Source organism: Salvelinus alpinus, chromosome 15 (assembly GCF_045679555.1).
Source record: "Salvelinus alpinus chromosome 15, SLU_Salpinus.1, whole genome shotgun sequence".
Lineage (NCBI taxonomy): Eukaryota > Metazoa > Chordata > Actinopteri > Salmoniformes > Salmonidae > Salvelinus > Salvelinus alpinus.
The window spans coordinates 36296800-36307954 of NC_092100.1; the positions used below are offsets into that span (position 1 = coordinate 36296800).

At 43.8% G+C, this 11155-nt stretch overlaps 1 protein-coding gene across 2 annotated transcripts in view; it reads left to right on the forward strand.

Moving 5' to 3' along the window:
• Positions 1-10777, forward strand: part of LOC139540000 (WASH complex subunit 1-like) — a 29724-nt gene extending 18947 nt beyond the window's left edge. For both annotated transcript variants that reach the window (XM_071343487.1, XM_071343488.1), the window contains exons 3-11: positions 1329-1440; positions 1552-1698; positions 6246-6382; positions 6465-6600; positions 6769-6961; positions 7062-7220; positions 8871-9020; positions 9663-9731; positions 9853-10777. In XM_071343487.1, coding sequence (XP_071199588.1) covers positions 1329-1440; positions 1552-1698; positions 6246-6382; positions 6465-6600; positions 6769-6961; positions 7062-7220; positions 8871-9020; positions 9663-9731; positions 9853-10001 — 1252 coding nt within the window. In that variant the 3' untranslated portion in view covers positions 10002-10777. The remainder of the gene's footprint in view (positions 1-1328; positions 1441-1551; positions 1699-6245; positions 6383-6464; positions 6601-6768; positions 6962-7061; positions 7221-8870; positions 9021-9662; positions 9732-9852) is intronic.
• Positions 10778-11155: the final 378 nt, after the last annotated feature.

Consider the following 11155-nt stretch of genomic DNA (forward strand, 5'->3'; position numbering starts at 1 on the left):
GAGACCTTCAAGTTCCTTGGTGTCCACATCACTAACAAACTAGAATGGTCCAAACACACCAAGACAGTTGTGAAGAGGGGACGACAATGCCTATTCCCAATTGGGAAACTGAAAAGATTTGGCATGGGTCCCCAAATCCTCAAAAGCTTCTACAGCTGCACCATCGAGAGCATCCTGACCGGTTGCATCACCGCCTGGTATGGCAACTGCCCGGCATTCGACCGTAAGGCGATACAGAGGGTAGTGCGTATGGCCCAGTACATCACTGGGGCCAAGCTTCCTGCCATCCAGGACCTCTATACTAGGCGGGGTCAAAGGAAGGCCCAAAAAATTGTCAAAAACTCCAGCCACCCTAGTCATAGACTGTTCTCTCTGCTACCACACGGCAAGCGGTACCAGAATGCCAAATCTAGGTCCAAAAGGCTCCTTAACAGCTTCTACTCCCACCCAATCCATAAGATTGCTGAACAATTAATTTAAAAAATGATACCTGGACTATTTGCATTTTTTTTTTTTACACACTGCTGTTACTTGCTGTTTAGCATCTATCTATGCATAGTCACTTTACCCCTACCTACATGTACATATTACCTCGACTAACCTGTACCCCCGCACATTGACTCTGTTCCGGTACCCCTTGAAGATAGCCTCGTTATTGTGTTACTTTTTTTACTTTAGTTTATTTCGTAATATTTTCTTAACTGCATTGTTGGTTAAGGGCTTGTAATTAAGAATGTCAAGGTAAGGTCTACCTACACCTGTTGTTGTATTCGGCACATGTGATAAGTACATTTGAGTTGATTTTGATTGGAATGACAGTCACACACACACACACACACACATACTTCATCAGCAATGATTCCTGTACATTGTGCCCTCTTAATGAACCTGGTACCTTTATACACATGGTTTGGGAATGCTCTCTGGTATCTGTATTCTGGGATGAAGTAGCTTTGAACTTATCCACTCTGTTGTCAGAAAATATTCCTGCATCTCCTTTTGTTTTACTTTGATATGATGTCTCTGTACTTCATTGCGCATTCTTCTTGTTGGCCTAACTGCTGCAAAAACATTTTTGGTTACTACATGATTCCATATGTGTTATGTCATAGTTTTGATGTCTTCACTATTATTCTACAATGTAGAAAATAGTAAAAATAAAGAAAAACCCTTTAATGAGTATGTGTGTCCAAACCTTTGACTGGTACTGTATTTATTCTTGTTTGCTGAATAAACATTTGATCACACAAAAAAAAAACTTTATCAGCAGAACGCACACACACCCACGCATTTACACTTTGAGTTTCCCCTGGTGTGTGTGTGTGTAGGGTGTCTGAGAGTGTAGAGCGGAATCGCTGTCAGCTGCAGAGTGTGACAGATCGGATCAGGCTGGCCCAGGCCCGCGTCGACAAGATCAAAGGCAGCAAGAAGGCCACCAAGGTAACACTCTTCACACACAGAGTTGCAGATATCTGCAAAACAGATTACTTACAATACTTTCGAGTACTACGAGATTTTGATGGGTGTATGTGTGTGTGTGACAATGTGTAGGTGTTCTCCAGTGCTAAGTATCCAGCTCCAGATCGTCTCCAGGATTACTCCTCCATCTTCAGTGGAGCCACAGACCCCGCCTCCCAAACACGCCCCCGATACCACATACAGGCCAAACTACAACCCCTTGATGACAAGGCCCTGCAGGTAACACACACAAACACATAAATATACAATACTTTATTTGATCATCTGCAAAACATTGCAGTACAAAGAGGTCAAATCAAACTTTGTTTGTCACATGCTCCCCGAATACAGCAAGTGTAGACCTTACTGTGAAATACTTACTTACAAGCCCTTAACCAACAGTGCAGTTCAAGAAGAGTTAAGAAAATATTGACCAAATAAACTAAAGCTAAAAAATAATAAAAAGTAACACAATAAAATAACAATAATGAGGCTATATACAGGGGGCACCGATACCGAATCAGTGTGCGGGTGTACAGGTTAGTTGAGGTAATTTGTACATGTAGGTAGGGATGAAGTGACTATGCTTAGGTAATAAACAGCGAGTAGCAAAAGTGTACAAAACAAATGTTAATGTAAATAGTCCGGTGGCCATTTGATTAATTGTTCAGCAGTTATGGCTTGGGGGTAGAAGCTGTTAAGGAGCCTTTTGGTCCTAGACTTGGTGCTCCGGTACCGCTTGCCGTGCGGTAGCAGAGAAAACAGTCTATGACTAGGGTGGCTGGAGTCTCTGATAAATTTATTGGCTTTCCTCTGACACCGCCTAGTATACAAGTCCTGGACGGCAGGAAGCTTGGCCCCATGATACAGAGGGTATGCACTACCCTCTGTATCACCTTACGGTCAGATGCCGAGCAGTTGGTTGCCATAACAGGCGGTGATGCAACCGGTCAGGATGCTCTCGATGGTGCAGCTGTAGAACTTTCTCCTGAGGGGGAAAAGGTGTCGTCGTGCCCTCTTCACAACTGTCTTGGTGTGTTTGGACCATGATAGTTCGTTGGTGATGTGAACACCAAGGAACTTAACTCTCGACCTGCTCCACTACAGCCCCGTCGATGTTAATGGGGGCTTGTTCGGCCCGCCTTTTCCTGTAGTCCACAATGATGGTGTTGGAATCGTGTTTGGCCACGCAGTCGTGGGTGAACAGGGAGTACAGGAGGGGACTAAGTACCCACCCCTGAGGGGCCCCAGTGTTGAGGATCAGTGTGGCAGACGTCTTGTTGCCTACCCTTACCACCTGGGGGCGGTCTGTCAGGAAGGCCAGGATCCAGTTGCAGAGGGAGGTGTTTAGTCCCAGGGTGCTTAGCTTAGTGATGAGCTTTGTGGGCACTATGGTGTTGAACGCTGAGCTGTAGTCAATGAACAGCATTCTCACATACAGTGGGGCAAAAAACTATTTAGTCAGCCACCAATTGTGCAAGTTCTCCCACTTAAAAAGATGAGAGAGGCCTGTAATTTTCATCATTGGCGTACCCCCGATGGCATTGCACCTAGTTTGGGAATACCTGGTCTAGGGTATCCGGGAGGATGCTGTTGATGTGAGTCTTGACCAGCCTTTCAAAGCACTTCATGGCTACTGACGCGAGTGCTACGGGGCAGTAATCATTTAGGCAGGTTACCTTCGCTTCCTTGGGCACACGGACTATGGTGGTCTGCTTGAAACATATAGGTATTACAGACTCGGTCAGGGAAAGGTTGAAAATGTCAGTGAAGACACTTGCCAGTTGGTCCGCACATGCTTTTAGTACACGTCCTGGTAATCCGTCTGGCCCCACGGCTTTGTGAATGTTGACCTGTTTAAAGGTCTTGCTCACATCGGCTACCGAGAGTGTTATCACACAGTCATCCAGAACAGCTGGTGCTCTCGTGCATGCTTCAGTGTTGCTTGCCTCGAAGCGAGCTTAAAAGGCGTTTTGCTCATCTGGTAGGCTCACGTCACTGGGCAGCTTGCGTCTGGCTTTCCCTTTGTAGTCCATAATAGTTTTCATGCCCTGCTAAATCCGACGAGCATCAGAGCTGGTGTAGTAGGATTCAATCTTAATCCTGTATTGACGCTTTGCTTGTTTGATGGTTCGTCTGAGGGCATAGTGGGATTTCTTATAAGCATACAGATTGCTGGACTTTGGACACAGAAAGCACTGTCTCCTCCGCAGCTAAAGCTGCCCATTACAGCTGATATATGTATAGTTTAAATGCACAGCTTGAAAGCAGTATAGGCCTAACTGTTTAGATAAATTAAATATGACCATGCCTTTTTGGCTTTCACTCACAAGATACACTACTAGTTTGGGGTCACTTAGAAATGTCCTTGTTTTTGAAAGAAAAGCTATTTTATTTGTCCATTAAAATAACATTAAATTGATCAGAAATACAGTGTAGACATTGTTAGTGTTGTAAATAACTGTTGTAGCTGGATATTTTTTATGGAATATCTACATAGGCGTACAGAGGCCCATTATCTAGGCAGAGTTGCAAAGAAAAAGCCATATCTCAGATTGGCCAATAAAAGATTAAGATAGGCAAAAGAACACAGACACTGGACAGAGGAACTCTGCCTAGAAGGCTAGCATCCCGCAGTCGCCTATTCACTGTTGACGTTGAGACTGGTGTTTTGCGGGTACTATTTAATGAAGCTGCCAGTTGAGGACTTGTGAGGCACCGGGGCCTCACACTCCTCTTTCTATTCTGGTTAGAGCCAGTTTGCGCTTTTCTGTGAAGGTAGTAGTACGTACACAGCGTTGTACGAGATCTTCAATTTCTTGGCAATTTCTCGCATGGAATAGCCTTCATTTCTCAGAACAAGAATAGAATAGTTTCAAAAGAAAGTTATTTGTTTCTAGCCATTTTGAGCCTGTAATCGAACCCACAAATGCTGATGCTCCAGATACTCAACTAGTCTAAAGAAGGCCAGTTTTATTGCTTCTTTAATCAGCACTACAGTTTTCAGCTGTGCTAACATAATAGCAAAAGGGTTTTCTAATGATCAATTAGCCTTTTAAAATGATAAACTTAGATTAGCTAACACAATTTGCCATTGGAACACATGAGTGATGGTTGCTGATAATGGGCCTCTGTACGCCACTGTAGATATTCCATACAAAATCAGCCGTTTCCAGCTACAATAGTAATTTACAACATTAACAATGTCTACACTGTATTTCTGATCAATTTTATGTTATTTTAATGGACAAAAAATTGGCTTTTATTTAAAAAACAAGGACATTTCTAAGTGACCCCAAGCTTTTGAACGGTAGTATACATTCTGCTCCACTCAGCCGTACAGCTGAGTCCACAGGTATTTAACAGCTGCATAGACAAACCTGGGGGCTGAGGTGATGGGTTTTGACCTGGCTGGGAGAGACCTACCGCTAGTTAGGCTTTGACCTGACTTGACCTGCCTGAGGACAGACCTGTTCTGACCTGGGGACATGACATGAGAAGCCCTGACTAAAACTACCCTCAGGAAACTACTGTGTGCGTGTAGTGGTGGGAAAAGTACTCAATTGTCATACTTGAGTAAAAGTAAAGATACCTTAAGTAGAAAATGACTTAAGTGAAAGTCACCCAGTAAAATACTTCTAGAGTAAAAGTTTTAAAGTATCTGGTTAAAAATGTACTTAAGTAGAGTGGTGGAAAAAGTACTCAATTGTCATACTTAAGTAAAAATAAATTCTACACATGAAATTCCTTATATTAGGCAAACCAGAAGGCACAATGTTTTCTTGTTTTTTTTAATTTACGGACAGCCAGGGACCCACTAAAACACTCAGACATAATTTACAAATGCAGTACAGTATTTGTGTTTAGTGAGTCCACCAGATCAGAGGCAGTAGGGATGACAACATGTTATATTGACAGGTGTATGAATTGGACCCTATTACTGTCCTGCCTGAGCATTTGAAATATATTGAGTACTTTTGGGTGTCAGGGTATTTTTACTTAGTTACTTTACACCACAGTTGTGTGTGTTTGCACCTTAGCTCAGCAGTGAAGTTGTGCGTTATTGATAGTGAACAACCCTGAGATCTCCCTCGCTGCCGGAATCGAAAACTTCCAGGAACAGTAGTATTTTGTGCTGTGTGAGAGAGAGAGAGAAAGATGTGGAAAACAATATTTCCTGTGTGCTTCCCTGGCTCAGAGATGTATTATTTATGAAACCTCGTGCGCTGCGGAGAGAGAGAGCGAGTGAGGGAGAGAGAAATAGACAGATGCTGATGACGAAAAAGGAAAGAGTGGGAGTTATTCATGTGTTTTGGAGTCTGGTTGTGTGCAGACCAAACGACAGGGTATTTGAATCCGTCTGATTCTGTATCTCTCTCTTTTGCCTGCAAGGCTGTCTCTATCAAAAGCTACTGCTGTAACTATTTTTTTATTAGTTTTTTATTTAATATTATTATTTTATTTAGATTTTTTTCTATTGTGTTATTGACTGTATGTTTGTTTATTCCATGTGTAACTCTGTTGTTTGTGTCGCACTGCTTTGCTTTATCTTGGCCAGGTCGCAGTTGTAAATGAGAACTTGTTCTCAACTAGCCTACCTGGTTAAATAAAGGTGAAATAATAAATACAAAAATTTCTTTGTTCAAAACAGAGGTGGAAAGCAAAGCTAATGCATGTTTATGTCTGGTGGCCATTTGTGTTTTTTAAAGAAAAGTAGGTTCTTATCAGACTCATTTAATATCAGTCTTCTCTTGTTTTACACCCCCTGTCTCTATATCCCCCTCTAGGAGAAGTTGTGTTATTACCCGGTGTGTGTGAGCAGTAAGAAGCGTTCGGAGGATGAGACCGAGGAGGGGCTGGGCGGTCTGCCTCGAAACATCTCCTCTGTCAGCTCCCTGCTGCTGTTTAATACTACAGAGAACTTGTTAGTACACACACACACACACACACACACACACACACACACACACACACACACTCCTCTAACTGTTTGTGTATGTGTTTAGGTATAAGAAGTATGTGTTCCTGGACCCTCTGGCGGGGGCGGTGACTAAAACACACACCACCCTGGAGACAGAGAAGGAAGAGAAACCATTTGACGCTCCGCTATCCATAACCAAGAGAGAACAGCTGGAGAGACAGGTACACACACATCGTACACACACACTCCCTTACATGTGTTCACTAAAGAACTGGAGGCCTGAAAGATTATTTGAAAGGGGCTTGCTAACAGGTTAAAGTGTACCTTATGATTAGAACACTTTCTCTCTCCCTTCTTCTCTCATTCCCTCTCCATCTGTCCCCCTGTAGACAGCAGAGAGCTACTTCTATGTTCCAGACCTGGGTCAGGTCCCAGAGATAGACGTCCCCTCCTACCTACCAGACCTGCCAGGCATTGCTGACGACTTGTCCTACAGCCAAGACCTGGGGCCAGGCATCGCACCCTCTGGACCCACACACACCTTCCCTGAACTACCGACCTTCACTGGGGAGGACATGTCTGGTACACATGCTGTTTCTGGATTATACAGAAGTTTCCCTGGAAATCGGTCATGTCAACTGACGGAACTGTTTCTATTGGTTGTTGTTTGTTTGTGTTACAGGTTCTCAGTTCCAAGTTGCAGTCCCGCCTCCTCCCCCTCCTCCCCCACCAGAGCCCACACACACCCCCGCCCCTCCCCCTGGTCTCCCCCCTCCTCCACCTCCTCCCCCACCTCCACCTGCAGACAGCCCTGCCGACCCCAACCGCACTCGGAGCACAGGTACCACACGCACACACTACATACAGTGCATTCGGAAAGTATTCAGACCCCTTCACTTTTCCGCATTTTGTTACGTTACAGCCTTATTTGAAAACGTATAAAAAATATATATTCTTCATCAATCTACACACAATACCCTATAATGACAAAGTAAAAACAGGTTTTTAGACATTTTTGCAAATGTATAAAAAAAAGAAAAACAGAAATATTACATTTACATAAGTATTCAGAACCTTTACTCAGTACTTTGTTGAAGCACCTTTGGCAGTGATTACAGCCTCAAGTCTTCTTGGATATGACGCTACAAGCTTGGCTCACCTGTATTTGGGGAGTTTCATTCATTCTTCTCTGCAGATCCTCTCAAGCTCTATCAGGTTGGAAGGGGAGCGTTGCTGCACAGCTATATTCAGGTCTCTCCAGAGATGTTCGATCGGGTTCAAGTCTGGGCTCTGGCTGGGCCACTCAAGGACATTCAGAGACTTATCCCCAAGCCACTCCTGCGTTGTCTTGGCTGTGTGCTTAGTATCGTTGTCCTGTTGGAAGGTGAACCTCCGCCCAAATCTGAGGTACTGAGCACTCTGGAGCAGGTTTTTCATCAAGGGTCTGTCTGTACTTTGCTCCGTTCATCTTTCCCTCGATCCTGAATAGTCTCCCAGTCCCTGCCACTGAAAAACATCCCCACAGCATGATGCTGCCACCACCATGCTTCACTGTAGGGATGGTGACAGGTTTCCTCCAGACGTGACGCTTAGCATTCAGGCCAAAGAGTTTAACTTGGTTTCATCAGACCAGATAATCTTGTTTCTCATTGTCAGAGTCCTTTAGGGGCCTTTTTGCAAACTCCAAGGGGGCTGTCATGTGCCTTTTACTGAGGAGTAGCTTCTGTCTGGCCACTCAATCATAAAGGCCTGATTGGTGGAGTGCTGCAGAGATGGTTGTCCTTCTGGAAGGTTTTCCCATCTCCACAGGAACTCTGGATCTCTGTCAGAGTGACCATCGGGTTCTTGGTCACCTCCCTGACCAAGGCCCTTCTTGGTCAGGGATTGCTCAGTTTGGCCGGGTGGCCAGCTCTAGGAAGACTCTTGGTGGTTCCAAACTACTTCCATTTAGAAATGATGGAGGCAAGTGTGTTCTTGGGGACTTCAATGCTGCAGAAATGTTTTGGTACACTTCCCCAGATCTGTGCCTTGACACAATCCTGTCTGAGCTCTACGGACAATTCCTTTGACCTCATGGCTTGGTTTTTGCTCTGACATGCACTGTTAACTGTGGGACCTTATATAATTATGTCCAATGAATTGAATTTACCACAGATGGACTCTATTCAAGTTGTAGAAACACCTCATGGATGATCAATGGAAACAGGATGTACCTGAGCTCAATTTCGAGTCTCAAAGCAAAGGGTCTGAATACTTATTTCTGTTTTTAATCAATTTGCAAAAATTTCTAAAAACCAGTTTTAGCTTTCTCATTATGGGGTATTGTGTGTTGATTGATGAGTGGGGAAAAAATAATTTAATACATTTTAAAATAAGTCTGTAACGTAACAAAATGTGGAAAAAGGGAAGGGGTCTGAATACTTTCCAAATGCACTGTATGTAAGTATACACACACACACACACTCCTCTCTAACTGTGTGTTTACGTCCAGCTCCTGTAGCGGGGGCTCCCAGCGAGGTGGTTGAATCAAACAGTCGGGCCAGTCTACTAGAGTCCATCCGCAACGCTGGAGGCAAGGCCAAACTACGCAACATCAAAGAACGCAAGATGGAAAAGAAGAAACAGAAGGAACAGGAACAAGGTAAGACAAAAATAGGGGGAGTGAGGGGAGAGAGAGGTAGAATAGAGGGAGAGGAAAATAAACAGATTGCCGTTGGTTGAGTGTCTTGGTTCTCCACTTGAATAACAAGCGAGAGATCAGTCTTGAATCTGGTGACTCTTTGAGAACATGTAACACCAACAGAGCAATGCTACCTGCCTCCAGTTCTTTAACTTACAGAGCATATTTGGGACATAGTGTTAGTGTGTGTAAAGACACACCACAGGGTTACCTAACTAGTCATAGAGAACAGCTCAGGGCTTCATGACCTTTAGATGTATAAACATCACCTTCATTAAGCACTGATTTAACTACATGCTGTTTTTATCTGTATGACATTTGCTGTGAGCGCGTGTGAGGGAGCGAGAATATGTGTGAGAGGAACCAGCAATGATGACGGGACTTAATTTGCTGCCGGGCCACTAACATTTAACAGTTGCGTTCGTTTGAGCAAGTCATGAAAACTACTACAGTTGTTCACCAGCTATACTATTTATGTAGTATGTAGCTACAGTAATGTAACTTCTCTGGTCTCTCTCCACTGTACTAAAAAGGACATAGAAATGGAATCCATCATCTCTGCTTCATTGCTTTCTTACTGTGTTCTCCCTCCCTCTCTCTCAGTGGTAGCAGCAGCCAGTGGAGGAGACTTCATGTCAGATCTCTTCAATAAGTTGGCCATGCGAAGGAAAGGTGAGAACATCCCTCTCCCTGCCTGTCCCTCCCTCCTTTGCTCATCTCCCCTGTCGCAAAGGCTCTGATAATTGTGTAGAAGTATTTCTGTCTCGGTGATCGTGGTGTGTGTGTTTCCTAGGTATCTCTGGTAAGGGTCCTGGAGGTGGGGACTCTGGGGAGGGCCCAGCTGGTTCTGGCAGCGCATTCGCTAGGATGTCCGATGTAATCCCACCTCTTCCTGCCCCCCATCAGCCAACCGCTGAAGACGAGGACGACTGGGAGGCCTAACAACTGACACTAGCCAATCAGAACCAATGGAACTGAGCACATCTAGCTCTAAGCCAATCAGAGAACAGAATACTGAGGCGATTCTGAGGGATGAAGCTAACGCTTGTTGAGGAGAGGTAATGCTGTGCTGTCAGTGGGTTGAGTTTCTTCCAGATGATAGACAATGGTGGCATTCCAGGTCGTAGCATGACTTCAATAAAGACCGCAGATTTTATGATTGTTTGACCATAGTGACGTGGTCCCTACGTTTTGCAATCAGCCGCACTTTCAGTGTCTGCCATGTATTTGACCCAGGTGTGTTATATAGTTCAGTGACTCCCTCTGCTGGCTTTCTGTAATTCTGATCAACACACAGGAACCATCACGGACTGATCTTTACTGAGAAAATGAAAGGACAAACAACTACAGGAGAAAAGTCAGACCTCATCTCAGCATTGTAAAGATGTTTAATAAAGTAACATGTAAATATTACATCATGTGTCACACCACACTAAAGTAGCAGAACATTTCAATCAGAATGTTAACAAATTTCATTCAATAAATGGCTTTTTGCATTTAAAGAAAAACTGTCAGTGGAGAGTTGACTGATCTGTACTGCTGGAGAGGTGTGTGTGAGACAGACAGAGCCTAAACCTACAGTGCCTTCAGAAAGTATTCACACCCCTTGACTTTTCTCACCTGTTGTTACAAATTGGGATTAAAATTGATTTAATTGTAATTTTGTTGTCAATGATCTACACAAAATGTGAAAAATAAAACATCTTAAATAGTTAAGTATTCAACCCCCTGAGTCAATACATGTTAGAATCACCTTTGGCAGCGATTACAGCTGTGAGTCTTTCTGGGTACGTCTTAAGAGCTTTGCACACCTGGATTGTACAATATTTGCACATTATTCTTTGAAAAATTCTTCAAGCTCTGTCAAGTTGGTTGTTGATCATTGCTAGACAGTCATGTACAGTAAATATTTTCAAACCATTTTAAATCAAAACTCGGCCACTCAGGAACATTCAATGTCATCTTGGTAAGCAACTCTGGTGTATATTTGGTCTTGTGTTTTAGGTAATTGTCCTGCTGAAAGGTGAATGTCTCCAAGTGTCTGGTCGAAAGCAGACTGAACAAGGTTTTCCTCTAGGATTTTGCCTGTGCTTAGC